The sequence below is a fragment of the Mus musculus genome, chromosome 1, assembly GCF_000001635.26.
Source record: "Mus musculus strain C57BL/6J chromosome 1, GRCm38.p6 C57BL/6J".
NCBI lineage: Eukaryota > Metazoa > Chordata > Mammalia > Rodentia > Muridae > Mus > Mus musculus.
Window position 1 is genome coordinate 87876902 of NC_000067.6, and position 21740 is coordinate 87898641.

Below are 21740 nucleotides of genomic sequence, written 5' to 3' on the forward strand. Positions count from 1 at the left end.
GTAGGGGCATGTGTATGGTTGTGTACAAGGAAGCCAGAAGACAACCTTGGATATTGTGCCTCAGGCATCCCTCACTAGGACCTGAGCTTCACAGATTAGGCTAATTTGGCTGGCCAGGAGCTCTGGGGGAATCACCCAGTCTTTACCTTTCCCTAGTGTTTCTATTGCAAATGTGAACCACCACTTCAGACTTTTTACGTGGGCTGTGTGGTTTGAACTTGGGTCCTTGTATTATGCTGCAGCCACTTTACTAACTGGTCATTCTTTCCAGATACCCTCTTTTACTTTCTTCCTCTGCCTGACTCATATGTATGTATGTATGTATGTATGTATGTATGTATGCATGCATGCATGTATATGTATATTTAAAATTTTTAATTGTGTGTGTGCGCACACACACCTGCATTGAATGAGGTGCCCCTGGAGGCCAGAGACATCTGATATCCCAGTCATTTGTGAGCTGCCTGATGTGGATACTGGGAACTAAACTTTGGTCTTCTGCAAGAACAGTACCTGCTCTTAACTTCTGAGCCATCTCTCTAGCCCCCATCTCATATTTTTAAAGTGAGCTTCTGAGTCTTCTCTCCCTGATGTGGGCCATGTGACCTATGCAACAACAGCCAAGCAGTGATGTCCACTTTGTCTCTCCTGTTGGATTCTGTCTGTATGTACACTAAGGAACAACTGAGTAACTCAGGCTCATGTGCTCTGACCTCCTTAAATATTTCTGCAGAGAGACCTTGCACATACACACCTGTACCCTATGCCCTCACACCCTATTGTATACCTCTTTGCTCTGCGGCCTGAACTGTTGTCCGCGCTATTGCCTGCTCTATGTCTGTGTTTGAAGAAGAGAGGCAGGAAAGAGAATACATTGCTGAATCCCCTCCCTGTGCCTGTCCCTGACTCTCGCTGCCTCTCTGGTGGGGAGGGTCTGCCCGGCAAGCAGCATTTTCTTCTGGTGCCTCTTGCAGGCTTCCTTTGCAAAATCTAGCATGTGGTTTCAGGGTGCAGTTTTCTTGACCACTTTTAAAAGTTAATTGTCTTAGACCGAGTTTTTAAAAATATCCTGTAGCATATCTGTAGTACTCAGAGTGCGAATCAGAAGACAAATGCTGTTTCTGAGAAAGCTTCAAAGAAATAACTGGTTTTTATCTTTCTCCATCCTTTTCCGCTGCAAACCCACCAGGGTCTCCTTCTGAGCATGCTTGTTCTATAAATAGAACAGCAGGTCTCTTTGGGCAGCCCAGGCTTGCAGGCTCTGGTCTACTTACTGAAACATATTTTTGTGACTGTGTGTGCTTGTCTGTGTATATGGGTGATGGCGTAGATTGTGTTTTAATTTTGCTTTTTTTCCTCTTTTGTAAGAAAAACTAGCAGCAGATACAAAAATACTTTTGTATCTCTTCTTTAATGATAATTTGTAACTTTTCTGGGTTGACCTGTTGGTTTTGTGGCCTTATTTTTATTTTAAAATTTGTACTTAGGAAAGAAATGGAAGCAATTTCTTCCCCTTCCAAGGTAAGGAAGCTGAGTTGGGGTGAGGAGGGCTCTAAGTGAGTCCTTTAATGTCCACAGGAGAGGGTCTCTGTGTGTGCTTCAGGCATGCGTGGATGGTTATGTACAGATGTATTTAACAGGAATGCCATCCATGCAAGCTTGGAACTGGAAAGGGCACTCAGAATCAAAGCTGGTTCTAGCTCCTCCATACTGCAGATTGGATTGTGTCCTGGCCTTAGGTCCTTGTTTTGCTGTAGTGGCAGTAGCTGGATGTGCTTCTTCCTTGGTTTGTGGCATCATGCTATGTTTCCCTTGATATTTTTTAACTGCCTGGAAATAGGCTAAGTGGTGCTTTCAGAAGTAAGAGGTGAAGGTAAATTCTCAAGAGGGCAGCTGGTATAGTACCAGGTAGGATCCACAGAGTACATTCTAGTGAGCCTGTGAATAAATGTGAGCACGTGCACCCCGCCTGGCTGGTTAGAAGGTGCCTAAGGAAGATGCCTTGTGTCAGAAGGAGGAGAGGAAATCTCAGGCACCATATAATGGCCTGTGCTCTGCTGGTCTGTGGACCCCAAACCTGGTTTTGTGTGTTTAAGGAGTGAAGGAGCTGGGGTTTGGTTTAATATTTTTCTCTCTCTCTATCTTTCTTCCCTGAGATACAGGATGGTGGAAACTTAGTTATACAGTGTGCTGTCTTTTTATTTTGGCACGATTGGATGACCCAAGGTTTCTGTGTCTTGTTTACTCTGGTTTTATGTTAGGAAGTTTAAAGTATCCTTAAATGCCAGGTGGTGGTGGTGGTGCATGCTTTTAATCCCAGCACTTGGGAGGCAGAGACAGGTGGATTTTATGAGTTTCAGGGCAGTCTAGTGTACAGAGCAAGTTCCAAGACAGCCAGGGCTACACAGAAACCCTGTCCCGAAAAACCAAGAAAACCCCTGCCTCGAAAAACTTAAAAAAAAAATTCAGATGTCTAGGTGCTTCATACATACACTATTTCAAAAGTTGTTTACAGGGCAAAGCTGTATAACTGTAGTATAAGGAAAGTGCTGAATATGGAGTTGAGTTCTTATTCTTCTGGACATTATTTATTGTTGTTATTTTTTTTTTTTTTTCTTTGCAGTGCTGGGGATGGAACCCTGGGCCTTGAGTGTGCTAGACAAACATTCTATACTGAGCTATACCAGGCCTGTTATTAGTGTTGACTGCATTGCTGACTCTGAGTGGTTCAGGGCATCTTGCCATTCCTTGAGTGTTTGATTTTCATGTAGTAAGTTAGGATCAGTGTTCACTGGGAGCCAAGTACATGGGACCATGCTCTGACTTGCTGTTATCTGAGCAGGGGAAGTTCTCTAGGGAGAAGGGAATATTTCCTGTAGTATAATGGGCTTGTCAGTATCATGGGGGTGGGGGAGTGGGGAATAGAGAGGACAGAGATGAGTGTCAGATGCCTATGTTGACCTCAGAACCATGCACAGGGCTGAGTAGAACACAGGCCTAGAGCCACACTGAAACTCAGAGCAGTGAACGTGAACAGTTTTGGCAACAAGATCCTGAGAAATGGCAGGAGGCCAGAGAACACGAAGGCAGGGCCAAGAATAGCTGAAAATTACCAAATGCTGAAGCTGGAGAATGCACTGGTCTTTGTTGTCCCCCAGCTGCTACTTCCTGGAGTCCCTCGAACCTCAGTTTCTCCTTTGCTAATCTGTTGGGCATAGTTAGGAAACACCTTGAGTCTCTAAGGCCTGTTCTGTTAGAGAAATGGTATACCCCTTGCTTCTCCCTTGGCAGCACAGTGCTTATATGGCCAGTGTTGAGGTCAAGGTCTGTGAGAGAACAAGAACTGTTCTTCTGGTAGGCTGCTTGGCCCCTTAGGGGCACAACCTTGTTCATCAGTCACAACAGGCTGTTTCAGGGCAATGGGCACCTCAGAAATGCAGCTCACAGTGTGCTTTTGTGCTTTCAGACCATCCTCAAAGAAGGCATGCTGACCAAACAGAACAACTCGTTCCAGCGATCCAAGAGGAGGTACTTTAAGCTTCGAGGGCGAACACTTTACTATGCTAAAACTGCAAAGGTGAGGCACTGTTAGAGGACCTCCTCAGGAGCCTCATTAGGAGCTCAGTACTCATGCACAGGATAAATACTTGCATACCAGTTATTTCCTGGTAGGGTTGTTTGTTGTTTGTTCGTCTGTTCGTTTTGGTCATGTTGGAATTGAACACAGAGCCTTGGATGTGGTATTCACAGTCTACCACTGAACTATAGCCCCATCTCATCTGGCTTGTAATAAATAGTAGGTGTCAGATTTTATTTGTCACTAAGCATGCTTTATTTTTCATAAAAATTATTTCTGTTCCTTTCCCCTTTCTCTGAAAATGGAAAAATGGTCACATAACTAACTCTATTACAGTTAGCTTCCTTTCAGAAAGATGGGAACCACAGGCTCGTGAATCTTTTTTATGGGCTAAGAGCTACTCTGGTCATCGGGCATCTTAGTGTGTGAACAAAAATATGTAGGTCTTTATCTCTAGGCTTCCCAGCTGCTGGCCCTGGGTGGTGAGTTCCTGCCCTGTTAAGACTCAAAGCTGGACTCCTTAGGCAGGTGTCAGAGGAGCAGCTGGGATGTTGCTGTCAACTTCAAACCCCAGTGTGCAGGCTGGAAGGCCTAACATGGCTCAGTGTTGGTGGCAGTTCTAATACTCGGGCAAAAAGAAAAGTCTGGAATGATAAGCATCCCTAGAGAGTTAGTGTGCTGAAATGAGGAATGGAGCAAGGCAGCATGGCTAGAAGGGTTCTCACCACAGCCATGGCTATTTTAGTCCTATTGGTGGGGGTGGGGAAGGTTTTCTTAGTTGTTAGTCTTTCTTTCAGGGATTCCAGATAGAGTCATCTTAGAATAGAGGGCACAGTGAAATAAACTGGAGGTAGGGGCTGTGGCTTGGACGTTAGTGGGGAGAGGAATAGAGGCAGCCCCTAGAACTGGCTGGACTCTGCAGGACTGAATTCCTCATGCTCTATTCCTTGGCTTTCTTTATGGTGGTATGGGTTATTCTCATGGGGTCTGTCTCTTGTCCCTATAGTATTTGTTTTAGTTGGAACTTTTTTCCAATTATTTTGCTGGAGAAACCCAAACCAGAGGGATCCTCTAACTCTGGATCCTGACTGGCTGTCTCATACCTAATCTGGAAGCACAAGAAAGAAAGGTCAGCATTGGTATACATACCCACTAATGAACTCTGGAGTGAAAGCCACAGACTACCTGTGATCCATGCTCTTTGGGAGAGGCAGGCAGACAGGTGGTTGCATGAATTTCGCATGGTGTATTGATCAGATGTTGAGGTTTCAAGGAACCTGAGCTTGTAGGTGTGGGTAGGGAGAATCTGGGCAGCACCACCAGTGCTTGGATGTGCTTGCCCTGGCTTGCCTGAAATCCTCTGTTTGCATCTCTCTCCAGTCGATTATATTTGATGAGGTAGACCTGACTGATGCCAGCGTAGCAGAATCCAGCACCAAAAATGTCAACAACAGTTTTACGGTAAGATTCTAAGCCACACCCTTATCCTTCTCCAAGGCTGCATTTCTTTCTCGTTGGAATGTGGCATGAAGTACTTCAGAGTTTCTCATCCCCTTCATGATGAATTTCTGGTAAATGTTGGATTTCATGCTGAAAGCAGTACTGTGGCTGGAGAATAATCAGAACATGGTAATGTAAGCACAAAGCAAGAAGGTCCAAATGAAATGTTTTTAATGTTGCTGCTTATACATTAACATTTTTGTACAGAAGCTTGGTTGCTTCTTTCTTTCTCTTTCCCTCTTTCTTTCCCTCTCTTTCCCTCTTTCTTTCCCTCTTTCTTTCCCTCTCTTTCCCTCTCTTTCCCCCTTTCCCTCTTTCTCTCTTTCTCTCTTTCTCTCCCTCTCCTTCCTTCTTTTTCTTTTTTTTTTTGTTTTTGAGGCAGGGTCACTCTATATAGTTCTGGTTTCCCTGGAACTAGCTGTTCCAGGCTGGTGTTTGAACTCACAGAGAACTGCCTGTCTCTGCTTCCCAAGTACTGGGATTAAAGATGTATAAAGGGTTACATCACCACACCTGGCTTATTTTTATGGTAATTTGGGAAAACCAGAAAAGCTTATATTAAGAGAATTGAAAAGCAACTATGATTCACTCTCTCACACATAGAATATTAGCATTTTGATATTCTTCTTTTTATTTTATATTTAATTCATTTGAGCCCTTTCCTTTCCAAATCTGTAACAATTATGTAGTGTTTCTTTTTTCTTTTTTTTTTTTTTTTCTTCAAAAGTTCTAAGACCTCAGAGGCAGCCAACCACTCACTCTGGTTTTATCTTTGTTCAGTCTTTTCCTGTGTCCTTCTTGGAATTAGACTGATAATTTTTTTTCATATGTTTTTTTCTCTTGAAAACTTTTGGTGACTCTTCTCTCATAGTTGATCTAACTGTGCATATTATTTATATAATGTTTTCTTGTAAGACTATACCTTTGGCCTCACAAGCTGATGTTAGTTAGTATCAGGACTTGCTCTAGTGGTGACACTGGAGCCTTTAAGGCATCTTTTTCTATTACTAAGCTAGCTCATAGACACAGAAAATATTTGCCCCCTAATTTCTTAGATTATCCCTTTATAACTCAGTGAAGGTGGGTACCATCTTTATGTTAAGAGACTGAAGATTTTGGGTAGGCGTTGGTTTGGCATCATTTTAGGTGTGGATGAATCACTGATGCTTGGGTTGGACCCTCTGTATTTTCCGTTGGTGTAATTGCTGCAGGCTTTACTGTGGTCATCTAACTAGCTGGGCTTTCCTCATGGCCCCTTTACTTCCACTGTCCTTAGAGTGTTTGTGCTTTCTCTCCATTAATTTTGTTGTTTACTCACTGACTGTGGAAAGGCATTTAAACCATGTAGGTCAGTGGTTCCCAACCTTTTAAATATTGCAATCCTTTAATATAGTTCCTCATGTGGTGGTGACCCCCAACCATTAAATTACTTTATAGCAGTAATTTTGCTACTGTTGTTTTGTTTTGAGACAGGGTTTCTCTGTGTATCCCTGGCTGTCCTGAATCTCACTCTGTAGACCAGGCTGGCCTCGAACTCAGAAATCCGCCTGCCTCTGCCTCCCAAGTGCTGGGATGACAGGCGTGCGCCATCACCGCCCGGCAGTTTTGCTACTGTTCTGAGTTGTAAAATGTAATGTAAATGCTTGATATGTAAGATAATGTGATTTGTGACCCTCAAATGGGTCATGACCCATAGTTTGAGAACCAATAACATAGGTGACCTGTTCTTGGGTTTGTGGGTTTTTTCCTTCCTTGAGAGGTTCCTGTAGTTCAGGCTAGCCTCGACTTGATAAGTAGCCAAGACCAATTGTAACCTGCTGATCCTCCTGCCCCACCCACCTACCTTAGCTGATCCTATAGCCATTCACTATTTTGCCTGGCTTGATGTGATTACTTACGTTTTGTTTTGTTTTTCAAGACAAGGTTTCTTTGTCTTATTAGTTCTGTGCTGGCTTTGAACTCACAGAGATCTATCTTATCTGCCTCTGCCTTTCAAGTATTGGGATTAAAGGTGTGTGCCACCATGCCTCAGTGATTCATTTACTTTTAAATTTTATTTTCTGCAGTACTGGGAATTGACCCAATGGCTTTGTGCATGCTAGGTAAATGCTCTACCACTCACTGAACTATATCCCAAGACACTTTAGAGTTTTTATTTTTATTTTTTTGGCTTTTCGAGACAGGGTTTCTCTGTGTGGCCCTGGCTGTCCTGGAACTCACTTTGTAGACCAGTCTGGCCTCGAACTCAGAAATCCGCCTCTGCCTCCCAAGTGCTGGGATTAAAGGCGTGCACCACCATGGCCGGCTGAGTTTTTATTTTTTAAGTTAGTTTTTATTTTATGTGTGTGTGTAAGTGCCTATGCATACATATATGTGCCATGTCTATGCCTAGTGGGAATCAGACCTCTAGAGATTGGTGTTACAGGTACTTGTGAATTGCCATTGAAGGTACTGGAAATGGAGTCTGGGTTCTCTGAAGAAGTAAGAGCTCACAACTGCTGAGACATTTTCCTAGTCTCTTTTTGGAGTTTTTAATAGGACCACTTGATCCCCATTTGGCCTGAGACTTACTTTGCAGCCTAGGCTAGCCTGAGTCTTCTGATGTTCCAGCCTCAGCATTTTGTATGTTGAGATATTGGATTTTTGATATCACACCTGGTTTATGTCATTGTCATCACCACTATTGTCTTCTAAAACAGCTATTTATTTTTATTTCTCTGTGTGTGTGTGTCTTTGTGAGCTTGTGCATACCATGTGCATGCAGTACTCACAGAGGCCAGAAGAGAGTCTCCACATTTCCTGGAACTGGAGTGAAGGTGGCAGTAAGTTGCCTGCCATGGAGCTCAGGTCCTCTGAAAGAACTACTAACTGCTGAGCCACCTTTCCAGCCTTTAAAATTATTTTATTTTGTTCTTAATTATGTGCATATGTGTGCAGATGCCAGAAAAGGCCAGAAGAAGGATTCCCCCTGGAGCTGGAGATCTAGGAGGTTGTGAGCTGCCTCATTGTGGGTGCTAAGAACTGAACACTAATCCTCTGCAGAGCAGTATATTTAACCACTGAGACATCTCTCTAGCCCCCTTTGTTCTTTGTGCATCTGTTATCTATCAGTAATATCTCTCTCTCTCTCTCTCTCTCTCTCTCTCTCTCTCTCTCTCTCTCTCTCTGTGTGTGTGTGTGTGTGTGTGTATCTGTGTATCTGTCTGATCTATCTGAGGTAGAGTCTGTCTATATAGCTTAAACTAGCCCATAACTGGTGATTCTTCAGCTGTAGCTTCCAAGAGTTGAAATACAGTATGATCTGCCACACCTGGCTTGTGCTTTGGTTTTTATTTATTTAAAGATATATTTAAAAATTAAAAAAAACAAGTGTGTGTGTTGTGTTTACAATGGTATGTATGAGGTGGTCAGAAGACAACTTTGAGATTTGGGGAATGAGTTCAGATTGTCAGGCAGGCAGGGAACATTGTTGCACACATGACACTGAAGCAGTAGCTGAGAGCTCCATCCTGATCCAGAGCTGAGAAAGAGAGATGGGTGAGTGAGGGGAGGGAAGAGAGCACATGGGCTTTTGAAACTTTCAAAGCCCACTCTCATGGTACCCTTCCTCCATCAAGGCCACACCTACTCCAGCAAGGTCATACCTCCTAGTCCATGTAATCATTTCCAACAGCTTATTCCCTAGTGACTAAGCATTCAAATAGATGAGTCTGTGGACACCATTCTCATTCAGACCACCAAAAGGATGGTTTTACTTTTTCTGCTTGCTGGTTTTCACTTTTGATTCAGTGGTGTGTTCATGCATGAGTCACTTCATGTGTATAACCCAGCTTGAGAACGAATACTGCTCTAATTGACTTCTTGGCCTCTCTGGCTCCTAATAAGTGTTTGTCATTGTGTTAATTTTCTCCATGTCTTGTCAGTCTATGCTATATAAGCATTTATCATTTAGGATTACTCACTGTAAATATGAGAAATATCAGTGACAGCATTGTTGCTATTTTTGAATCTCTTGTATTTTAGAAATATTGCTGCTCAAGTCCTTTTGTAGCTTTGTTTCTATCTGCTTGATGGGTTATATTTAGACTTTGTCTTCTTGTTTGGGAACTTTGTTTTGTCACCGACTCAGCAGGTGATTTTTGGGTGCTTCCCTGGCACACATATATTTGAGGTCTAAAGGTCAGCAAACAAGGAAAGGAGTTCTTTTTATTAAACATATATTCTTGTGGTGAATTGGAAATAAAACCAGAGTGGGTCTCCAGAGGAACCTGAGATTTGCCTTTGACTGCTTAGCATCTAGGTTTCCTTCACCAGATAAAGAGCCTGGGTAACAGGCCACATACATTTCTCTCCTTCTTTTCTTCTTCTCCCCCACCCCCCTCCTTTTTTTTTAAAAACAAAAGATCATTTATGTATACAGTATTTATATGTGTATCATGTGGGTGCCTGGTACCTAGGGTGGCCAGAAGAGGGCATTGGCTCCCCTGGAACTGGAATTATATGATTGTGGTTGCTGGGAACAGAACTTGTATCCTCTGCAAGAGCAGCAAATGCTCTTAACCACTGAGCCGTCTCTCCAGCCTTTCACTTCTTCCCTTTCTGAGGCATCTCATGTAGCTTAGGCTGGCTTCAAACTTACTGTATGGATGAGGATGACCTGAAGTTTCAATCTTCTTGCTCCTCTACCTTCCAGTTGCTGGCATCACAGGCTTGTGCCTCTACACTCAGTTCTCTTCTGTTTTCTTAATCTCCAAAATTACAGAACATCCTTGAAAGATAACACAGACTTTGTCAGGTTGAAACAATTATAAGACACAGTATTTAAAATTTAGACTGATTTACTAGTTTGTGATAAATGTCATGAGTTTTTTGTGAGGATGCAATCTATAGTGGCAAGTGTTTCACCTTGTTGGGTGTCACAGTTGGCCAGTTACTACTCTTAGTACTAGGAATTGAGGGTGTCTGGCTAGCCATATATTGTTAGAAAAGCATCATCTCACATCAAGGAAGGGACAAGTGTGGCAGTTAACGTGGCTTCCCTCCAGAGTGGCTCCCTCTCTCAGCCCCTTTGCTTAGCAGAGGTGTAGCTTCTTCCCACCACCTGTCCTGCAGGTGAGTAGAGACAGCTTCCTTCTGTTCCAGGAACGTGGTGCTGGGTACTCATGTGTTTCTGATCACTAGCACTATCTGACATCATTTTAGATGGATCATGCTTAGACCTTTGATGTGTCCTAACACCTCCTCCTGTCTGTCTGTATAAAAGGGAGTCTGTTTTATTAGTAGTGTTAGGAAATAAAAGTAGTGTATATTAGAAGTAGGTTCAGCTGCTGTGTTAGTGTCCTGTGACTTCCTTAACAAATTCCCACAACTTAAAACAACAGAAATGTATTTGACAAGGCCAGAAGTCAGGAGTTGGCAGCCCCACCCCTCAAGACCTTAGGGGAGGCTCTGCCTTGCTGCCTTTAATCTCCAGTAGCTCCAGGTATGTGGTGTTCTCTCTCATTCCAGATCACCCTCTGCCTTCACATGATTTTCTCTTGTTCCATGTTTTTATGTTGTAAGGGTTCTTGCTGCTGGATTTAAGACCCATTCAGATAGTCCTTAACTTAATTAGATCTGCAGACGCTGTTTTTCCAATCAAACCATAGATATGTCTGGAGGCACCATTTGATGCTCTTCAGTGACTCCTTCCTCAACAGTTTTTCTTTTTTTCTCAAGTAGTCCTTCTGCTTTCATGGTGTGTGTGTGTGTGTGTGTGTGTGTGTGTGTGTGTGTGTGTACAATCTAGGTTCAACATACGGCAATGTGAAAGCTTGCCTTTTTTGGTGTAGCTTCTGTGGGACTTCCATGTCCTTTTAGAATGTAATCTCTGGGTTCAGGATCGCTGCCAAAGCACTGGTTGACACTGTGTCTTCTTTTGGGAGAAGGAGTAGAGAATGAAGTATGCTACCCAGAAGGGGTTTTGTGAATATGACTACCTTTATTAAATAAGCTTCCATTACAATCATAAATTGTCTTCCTGTGATAAAATACCATGACCATGGCAGCTTGTAGGACAGAGTTTATTTTAGCTTACTCTTTCCAGAGGCGTAAGGATCAATCATGGCAGGGAGGCATGGCAGGCATGGTGGCTGGGACAGAAAGCTGAGAGCTCATGTCTTAAAATGCAAGAGGAAGAGGGAGAGGACAAAGAGAGGGAGAGGGAGAAACACGAAGCTTTAAAATTTCAAGGTAGGCTTCCTGCAGCAAGGCTGTACCTCCTAAACCTCCCTGAACAGCACCACCAAATTTGGTGTTTAAATACTATAACCCACATGGGACATTTTTTCATTCAAGTCTCCACATAAATAGTTACTTAAATGGCATTAATTTCTTTAAAAGTTCTGCTTTAAAAACTTGAATTAGCATATTTTCATTGTTCAAAGGGATGGGTTTCACAATGACATTTGAGTTCAAATATATCCTATTCTTTGACCATATATGATGACCACTTCTTTCTGACTCTTCTCTCAAATAGTACTGGTGCTTTCATTGTGTGTGTGTGTGTGTGTGTGTGTGTGTGTGTGTGTAGAATCTAGGTTCATTATAAGAAAATGAAATTATTTGCTTTTCAGAGTTTGGTTATTTCACTTAATATAATGATATCTAGTATTTATTATTTTGAGATAGGATCTCTATGTAGCCTATACTAGTCTTGAAGTCACCCTCTTCTTGCCTCTGTCTCTGGAGTACTGGGATTTAAGGCATTTTTTTTTTTTTTTAATCTTAGAGACATTCTTAGAAGGGGTCTGTGGGCTTCACCAGACTTCTAAAAGAATCTCATGGTACTGTGATGTCCTCAGAATATGGTTTGATACTTCTTTTTTTTTTTCCATTGTACTCATAAGGGTTTTTATTTAATTATTGAATTTTCCTTTAGATCAGAATAACATAAAACAGAAAATAGTTTTATTTATTTTTTCTTTTTTTATTAGGTATTTTCCTCATTTACATTTCCCAATGCTATCCCAAAAGTCCCCCATACTTCCCCCCCCACTCCTCTACCCACCCACTCCCCCTTTTTGGCCCTGGCCTTCCTCTGTACTGGGGCATATAAAGTTTGCAAGTCCAATGGGCCTCTCTTTCCAGTGATGGCCAACTAGGCCATCTTTTTTTTTTTTTTTCCATTTTTTATTAGGTATTTAGCTCATTTACATTTCCAATGCTATACCAAAAGTCCCCCATACCCACCCACCCCCACTCCTCTACCCACCCACTCCCCCTTTTTGGCCCTGGTGTTCCCCTGTACTGGGGCATATAAAGTTTGCGTGTCCAATGGGCCTCTCTTTCCAGTGATGGCCGACTAGGTCATCTTTTGATACATATGCAGCTAGAGTCAAGAGCTCCGGGGTACTGGTTAGTTCATAATGTTATTCCACCTATAGGGTTGCAAGGCCATCTTTTGATACATATGCAGCTAGAGACAAGAGCTCCAGGGTACTGGTTAGTTCATATTGTTGTTCCACCTATAGGGTTGCCGATCCCTTTAGCTCCTTGGGTACTTTCTCTAGATTGCTACCTTCACTCCACCATGAGCCAGCACTTGGTCATAAGACTACCTGGTACAGCTGTTGTGGTAGAGACCTGGTGGGCTCAGTTCTAATGTCATTATAGCTATTTCTGTGAAGTAACCAGGTGAGAATAGCCCTGCTGTTCACACAGAGGAGTGAGTTCTTACAGCTGGGCTTAAGACTCCTAGGAAAGACTATGGAAGAAGTGAACAGTATTCATAAGTTTTATGAGATCTTCCTTGTTTATTTGGTTTTTGAAGCGTGGCCTCACTATATAGCCCTCTCAGGCTAGCTTGGAACTTGTGATAATCCTCTCCTCAGTCTCTTGATTACAGGTATGTGTTAAAAAGATGTTCTTGCCAGCTCTGTGACCTAGGACAAGAGAGAGAATGTATTGGGATAAGATGGTGTTGGGTTGGCACCAAATATATTCTGAACATTTGCCACCTTTCATTTCCACTTCTGCTCACCCCCTGCTAAGCAGGAAAGTAATGGGAGTTTAATGTGCTAAAACTAAGCACTTAGTTTGATTTATTGGAATGCTACAAGATTTCAAATGAGGCTGACTTTGTAGATAGAGCTGAACAGTAGCACCTGTTGTCTAAGAGTTCTTAGGAGTTTATGTATGTCAGGGTTCTTCTAAGGAGCAGAGCTGATGGAGCATGGATCACTGTATGATCAGAGAATTAATTTTCCTACAGTGGTGGTTTGCTAGAGGCCCAGAGAAACCAGTAGCTGTACAGTCCAAAAGACTAGATATCTCAATTAAAGGGGGACCAACAATAGTAGATGCAGCCCCAGTCTGAGGCTGAATGTATAGAAAGCTGCTGGAATGTCACTGGTATAATTTCGTGTTCAGATGTTGAAGAAGGGCTATGGGATGGCTCAGCAGTTAGTTGTACAGATAATGAAGATCAGTTTGGATCTGAGAACCCATGGAGTGGGCTGGCATTTCACCCCAGGTCAGAGGAGGAGGAGACAGGAGGATCTCTGAGGCTTGCTGGCTTTCAGCCTAGCTGAGAAAATATGAGTTGTAGGTTCAGAGAGAAAGAGAGAACCAGTCTGAAAAATAATATTGAAGAGTAATAGTCAAAGATATACCACAGACTCCTTTCTGGTCTTTACTCATATACACAGATGCATGCACCTCACACATATGCATAATTCACAAACAGCACAAAGCCTAAAGAATCTGGAGTCAGATCTGCACAGCAATGGCAGGAGAAAAAATATGTTTAATAAGAGGTGAACAGGCTAGTACCTGAGTTTGATAAGAGGTGAACAGGCTAGTACCTGAGTTTGATAAGAGGTGAACAGGCTAGTACCTGAGTTTGATAAGAGGTGAACAGGCTAGTACCTGAGTTTGAGGCAGAATGATTATGAATTTGAGACCAATCTGGGCTGTGTTAGTGTACCTAGGAGATTCCTTTCTTTAATTGCTAGCTAAGTAATAAAGGAGCTTTATGGTGGCTTGGAAGACTTGTTCAGTACTGTTGTGTGTTTGGCTTTTAGGCTTGTGGGTGAGTAGTGGTTTCCTGGTGGCCCCGAACTTCTCATCTGTTCCCAGCAGATGTCAGCCTGAGGGTGATCAAAGATGTGCCATTGTGAGAAACTGTGACCTTTATCCAGATTTCAACATAAGTTTTCCTTCTCAGCTTGTTTAAATCTCTCATATTTCCTGGGCAAAATCCCTAGCCAATCACTTTGGCTTGGAGAAAGGAAAACTGTCCATACTTGGCAGATTTCTTCTTAGGAAAGACTTCCTGGTTCCTGTGACTGTTGGCCTGGGCCTGGGGTGGGCAGAGCTGTGTTTGAGGGTCCTTGGAGTAATTTTATGGGCTAAGTGTTGTTTCCCTACAGTCAGGAGCCCCTGCCTCTCTACTGGGAGGGGGCCCTTTTTGTGCTTAGCTAGGGATTCATTGGGAACCTGACTATGGCCCCACAGGCCATCTCTCAGCAGAGATTTCAGGCATTTCTCAGGTACCTGGAGCTTTACACTGTGCGTTTGCTGTTCCAAGGAAATAAAGAGATCACACCACTGTACTCTAAAATACTAGGCACTCTGAGACAAACAGGTTTTTTTTTCTGCATAATTTCCTAAAAAATGCTACCAGGTAAGCCTGAGGTAGCCTGCTCTTGTCACAGGATGGGCCCACAGTTAAGGCCGGCCTTGGTCAGTGGCAGGAGCCTGTGAGAACCATGCAGAGGGACTTTTACCCCAATCATACTCCATGCGTTAGAATTCATTCTGTGCTTTCCAAATCCAGAAGCAGGAAGAGGGCCTGGTCTTGTGCCAGGTTGGTGGCCATGTGTTTACCAAGTGTGTGGCTTTGTTGAAGGCAATGCCTATGCCTGGATACAACTGGTCTACAAGCCAGGCTTAGGCCAGTCTTCATAGTCACTCGAGGCAGAGAAGACACTGGTCTCCCTGGCAGCCAGGTGGGTTGGAATATAGTTTGGGTGTGAGGTCTTGCTTCTTGCCTGAGCTATGCGGTTAGATTATCAGGAGAATTGCCATGGACACAATCTAAGCTGTTTATGGATTATTGTGTGTGAATGAACATGTGTGTGTTTATTGTTAATATTCACTTGCCTTTCTTTACAAATGGCAGAGAAAACAAAAGCAGATAGTAGAATGACTGCCATTTGACTCTAGTCAAAACTAATAGTTTTATGAAGGGGTTTTTGACAGATGGAAAAGCCTTGGATCTGATTGAATCTTTCATAGAGTGCCTATGAAATTAATAAATAGTTGTTTTACTGAGCACTCTTTGATAAATGTACCTATTGTGTGACTGAGTATCTCTGATCTTAGAAATATGTTATCATTTTTTAGGAAATTATGTGGAAAAAAATCCTACCTGTTCGTCTCAGAGTGCCTAGTGTTTTAGAGTACTGTGGTGTGATCTCTTTATTTTCTTGAAACAACTTGTTACTGTCATTGCTGTTTACTGACTCAGTGTGTGTTATCTCCCACCTGAAGAAAAGGCAATGACTGTGTGAATCTCCATGTTCACACAGGACTGCAGAAGCTGTGGGTGCTACCTCTCAGAGAGATGTAAGGGTGCCCTCCATAGAGCCTGCTGTAAAAAGTGCTTTGTTTAGGGCTGCACCCAGGGCTAGGTCCAGTCCACCCCCGCCCTGCTGGACTTTGCTTCACAGAAGTTGGCACAGCCTTTTCTATGGGCTCATTGTTCATGGCTGCAAAGATTATTAAGGGAGGATCAGGACAGTCCGACATTCAGAAGATAATTAGGAGTTGGGGTTGCTCTGCACTTTCTTTGACTTCTTCATCCAAACAAAAAAGCTGAAGTGACATGACCTTGGAGATGGGGCCTTGGTATCTGCCCTGCACTCAGCTCTTTGGGCCTGTTTCTCAGGTGTAGGGCATGGGTACAACCCGCTGCCAGCCTTGTGCTGCCTTCTGAGGAGTGAACTTCATTTAGGGCTTGCTCTATTCAGGAAAAATCTAATCACACTGAGTCTACATTGCTTGTTTGTTGTACCCTTAGTCTGCACACTGATTTGTCCAGGACAATGCCAATTCATACAACTGGCTGTAGATGACCTAACACTATTACTTATTTTTAGATCCCACTTTGATTTGCATATACTTCCTAGCTTGGATGATACCCTCTATGGTCATGCTGGTTATGAGGAAGGTTCATAATGCTCTTTAATGGGTGCTCTAGTATGCTAGCACATGCTGAGAGTAAAGCATTTTTATAGCTTAATAGGTGCAGAAATGCATCACTCACTGAAGTAAAGTATGAATTTTCTTATATACCTATGCAGAGATATATATTGAAACTTGTCATAGTCAAGAGAGTAAATATTACTATCACTTCCAAAGTAAGTTTTCTGTCTTTTAAAAATTCCTAAGCTGGGCGTGGTGGCACTTGCCTTTATTCCCAGCACTCAGGAGGCAGAGGCAGGTGAATTTCTGAGTTTGAGGTTTGCCTGTTATATAAATCTAGTTTTAGGGTAGCTATGGCTACACAGAGAAACCCTGCCTCAGAAAATAAAAATAAATAAACAATAAACAAATAAAATAAAAATGAACATTATTTAGGGCTAAAAGAGCTGACTCAGCTGTTAAAAGCACTGACTGCTCTTACAGAGGGCTTGAGTTTGGGTCCCAGGACCTATGATAGAGTTTACAACTGCCTGCAGCTCCAGGGCATCGATGCCTTCTGGACTCAAAGGACACTCACTCGCTTGCACAATCTTCTACCCAGACAGACAGACAGACAGACAGACAGACAGACAGACGTGCAAATGAATAGAAATAAAAATTAAAATAAAACATAGTCTGCTGCTGTTTTCTGGAGAGGCTTTTATTATCTTATGCTCTTTCCAGTGGTAGATCCAAGGCTCTTCTGTTATGCATGTGGCCAGCAGTTGGATGGAAGCAGGATCTCACTCATGTAGGCAGCTCCTTTCCTAACTCATGGAACTAACTTCTAGCAACATGTATGGTTCTTACTGGTATCTTATCTGTGAAGTATATGCTTGAATCATTTGTTTTTTATAGGATTATTTTCTTGATATATTCTGGATGTCTTTTCTCTGGTAGCTGCCTTGTTAACTGTTCTCCACAGTCTGTCATCTAACTTTTCTTAATGGCATCTTTAGAATATTTCTTTTGTGAAATTGGGATTGTGAACCTTTTCCTAGTTTGTCTAAGACATTTTTTTACCCTAGAAGTTCTGTAGCCTTTGCTTATACACATTTAGATCTGTACATAATTGATTTTGTGTTTGGCACAAGATACAGAGTTGATGTTCTCTACATGAATGTTGGCTTTTTCCTTCAGCATTTATTGGGGAAACATTCATTTAGTTACCTGTTTCCTCAGTCAAAAGTCCAGTGGCCTTGTATTGATGAGTGTATTTTCAGTGGGTGCATGTAAGTGTGCACTTTGAGATCGGATCTCACTGCTGCAAAAGCTTGCCTCAAACTCACTGTGTAGCTTAGACTAGCTTTGCATCCATAGTGGTCTTCTGTGTTAGCCTTCCTAGTTGGGGTTAGTGGAATGACCACACCCAGCCCTCTACAGTCTAATTCTGCTTCTCTGATTTGTATAACTGTCCATATCCTAGTCTCATGCTTTGTTATTTATTTTCTATTTTCTGTGTTATGAGTGTTTTGCCTGTGTATATGTCAGTGCAACCATGCATGCATGGTGTCTGTAAGAGCCAGAAGAGGCCTTTAGATCCTTTGGGACTGGGCTTACGAGTGGTTATAAGCCACAGTATCAGTGCTGGGAATTGAACTTGGGTCTTCTGGAAGAGGTAAAAAAAAAATGCTCTTAACACCAACAGATCTATTCAGCTCCAGAAGATTAATCTAACTATCTTTTTCTCGTTCTCGCTTTCTTCCTCTATTTTCCTTTTTTTTTTTTCTGAGACAAGGTCTCACTATGTAGCCTTGGCTTGGCTTTGTAAATCAAGCTGGCCTTGATCTCATAGAAATCTGCCTGCTTCTGCCTTCCAAGTGTTGGAGTTAAGAGCATATGCCACCATACCCAGCAAGCTTGATATTCTAATAGACAGATATTCTAATAGACTAGAACAGTCCTAGGGCATGACACTCCTATTTTGTTAAAGAACTTTACATCTGTCTATGTGAAGTACATTGACTTCTATCCTCCTACTTCTTCTCTTCCATTGTCTTTCTCTTTTTGTTGTCTTTCTGTCTTTATATCTTTGTCAAATTTTGGTGCTTAGGTTTAGCTGACTTCATAACATTTTTAAAAACGGAGAGTCAATGGTTACCTGCTGTTTTCTGATAAACTTTGTGTAAGTTCATGCCATTTCCTTCTCAAATGTTTACTAGAATTTACTAGTGAAACATGAAGTGTGGGGTTTTTCTTTTGAGCAAAGTTTTTGGTAATACTTCTTAATATTCTCTTTTTTCTTTTCCTGATTGAACCCAGGGTATCATCTGTGTTAGGTGAGTGTTCTACCACTCAGATTTCTAATCTTAAACTTTTGATATTTCTGATAATGAATTCAAGTTTTAGAAATGATCATCATTTATTCAGACTTAACTTATTTATGTCTACACTGGATTGTCTGTATCCTCTTCCTCTTCACTTCAGCTTTGTCTGTTGGAAGGAGAAATATGAACTTTATGAGAGGTGTTCTTGGATGTATTATTTCTTTCCAGGTCATGCTCAGAACAAAGTTAGGTTAACAGGCTCATTCTTTTCCTAGTTCTATCCAGTGTCATTTCTGGGAAGCTGCTGTGTTTTCAGAGATGTGGGACAGTGTTGTGGCCATGCGTAACAAATGGAGATGGCTCCTCAGTCACTCTGGCTTCCTGCAAGCCAGACCCACTGTGGCTACTCATGACCTGATAGACAGGGTCTCTGAGGCAGGGTTTGTCCATGGGGAAAGACGTTTTGAATTTTCTTTTCAGGTCTTTTAAAATCTTAAATCTTGTAGTTAGAATGTCATTGTCGTCGTAGTCGTTGTCATCTCCTCCTCCTCCTCTTCTTCCTCCTCCTCCTCCCCCTCCCCCTTCTTCTTCCAACTCCTCTTCCTACTCCTCTTCTTCATCTTACTCTTCCTCCTCCTCCTTCTTTTTTTTTTTTTTTTTTTTTTTTAACCTTTTGACATACCAAGAGGAATAAGGAAGCAATTGTAAGTTTGGTTAGAAGGAAAAGGTAAACCAGCCCCATGATACCTGATCGACACGAGGGAGGGATGGCTGTAGAAAAGGAAGCATCATCCCCTGGTACTTCTTATATGTGGTGACTTCCCTGCCTTGGGATATGGTGTAAACTGGCCTTTTCTGGATATTTGACAAGTGACAGCCCCTGGACCAAGTATGTGAGTGAATTTACAGAGTACAGGTAGCTTGACTGATAGAACTTTTTCTTTTAGGACACTGCACACAGCTTCCTGGATGCAGACACTTGGCATCTGTAAGAGGCTTACTCATGGACCTCTGTATATCTTAAGGGAGCCTGAGGTGTTCATATGTTTGCAGCCATGATCTTGGGTCTAGGATTAGGGTTTTCATGGTCAGGATTATGACTTGGAAGGACAGGTGTAATTCTCAGTTCCCTTTCTGGTCTGGATTTAAAGGACAGCTGTGTTAGAGTCCCAAGTTCATGTGCCATTACATCTGTCACAGGGTTTATTGGCAGGCATTCAGTCCCTATAGGACGAGCCCCACAAACACAACGTGTCCTAGACAAGGACCATCTTCGCCCTCTGCCTTGAATATCCATTGTGTGTGTATGTATGTGGTAAGCGCAGATGGACTTGCAGCAATGGCACTGGCTGTGTGAGTCTGTGAGCTTAGTTCAGATGGGTCTCTTTAGTCCTATAGCCTGGCTCTACAGTGACAAAGTTTGAGACTGTCACGGTGTGCGTGTTCAAAGGAATGTAGTCATACATTCCTTAAAAGCATTTTGGGGAGAGATAGTGACCGCTCTTCCATCTGGGCATGATGGATTGGCTGGGAGGGATGGGGCAGTTTTGTTACACAGTGACTGAGTAACTGTGTGCTTTTCTAGACTGTCCTGGGGCTGAGTGTCATTCTGGCCTCCCTGCCTGAGGGGAGGTAATGGGCCAAATAGAGCATTTCTTTGAACTCTGCCCCTGTTGTCCTAGCTGTTTCCCAGCAGCAGAATCAGGGAGCGTCTTATACAAGTGAGCACCTTACTCAATGGAGACCATGGTCAGTTTCTCAGACAAACACAGGAAAGTAGGAGGACATGGCAAGTCTCAGCTCCAAGAATGTTTTAAGTTTGCATTGAAACAGGTGAGGTTTGTTGTGGAAGTTAGGCTGAAGTATAGATGGCATTTTTAAATATCTGTAAGGCTGTTCATTCCAGATTACATAGTAAGTGTGCGTGCGTGCAAAGTTAGATGTGACCTGGGATCAGGAATGGTTTCGTTCTGAGTTTACCTTGTATGTACTCTACAAGGAGCACTCGGGGATCCATCTGGGAGCAGGATGGAGACTCCACTTTTGTGGAGACAGAGAAAGGAGAAGCTGCAGATGCTTTTATTTAACTGCTTTCAATTTCTAATTAATTCTAATTTCCAATTCACCTTTATAGTCCTAAACTGTCTACTGCCAGGAAATTTTGTAATGGTAGCAGCCAGGTTTTTCTAGAAAGAGCCAGATAGTTTTATCTTTGTGGGCTATGGAAGCCCTGTGACAACTCAATTGTTCATAAACAGTATGTAAATGAGCAGTTGTGTCTGTGTTCCAATAAAACTTTATTCAGCAAGCAGATACCAGCTTGTAGTTTGCTCATTCCTGATTGATAGCCTCAGACTGCATTTTCAGTGTTGCTGCTGTTGTTATTGGTTGTGAACCTTAGCCTTTAAAGGTTGAGCCATCGCTCTATTCCAATTTTAAAAATATTTTAATTTTTAAGAATTTATACAATGTATTTAGATCTTGTTTCACCCCTCCTTCAGTCAGTTTTTCCCAGATCTACCCCCACTTCCTTAATTCACTCAACTTTCTGTCCTTTTAGAAAAAAAAAACATCATGTAGTCTAATTTGTGTTGCCCAAATACTCTTGGGTCTGGGCCTCCCCTGAAGTGTGGTTATTCTACCAGAAGCCACATTCTTTTAAAAAACAAACAAACAAACAAACAAACAAACAAAACAAACAAGCAAACAGATTTTTCCTCCTCCAGCAGCTATTAAATGGTAATAGCTCTTCCACTAGGAGTGGGACTTCATGACTCCTGCCCTCGCTCCCTAGTGCTGGGATTTGTCTGGTTTGAGGTTGCACAGGCATTGTGAATGCTGTGACAGCTGCTGTGAGTTCATACGTGCAGCTTCCCTGTTGTGTTTGCAAAGCACTGTTTACTTGTAGTCATTACCACCTCTGGCTCTGCAAATCTTTCTGTCCCATTTTCTGTGAGCCTTGTGGGGAGGAGTGTGGTATAGATTTCCCATCTAGGGCTGAACACTTCATACTCTAATTCTCTGCATGTTGGTCAGTTATGTGTCTCTGTATTGATTCTCGTCTACTGCAAGAAGAAACTTCTCTGATGAGGATTCAGAGATGCACTAATCTATAGGTATAACAATAAGCCATTAGGAATCATTATAATATTATGTCCAATTAATAAAAT

At 42.4% G+C, this 21740-nt stretch overlaps 1 protein-coding gene across 5 annotated transcripts in view; it reads left to right on the forward strand.

The window, feature by feature from the left end:
• Positions 1–21740, forward strand: part of Dgkd (diacylglycerol kinase, delta) — a 91914-nt gene that overhangs the window by 23638 nt on the left and 46536 nt on the right. For all 5 annotated transcript variants that reach the window (XR_003955002.1, XM_006529472.4, XM_006529471.3 and 2 more), the window contains exons 2-3: positions 3467–3577; positions 4958–5038. Coding sequence is in view for 3 of the 5 variants with exons in the window: in XM_006529472.4 (XP_006529535.1) it covers positions 3467–3577; positions 4958–5038 (192 nt within the window). In the remaining 2 variants the exon portion in view is untranslated. The remainder of the gene's footprint in view (positions 1–3466; positions 3578–4957; positions 5039–21740) is intronic.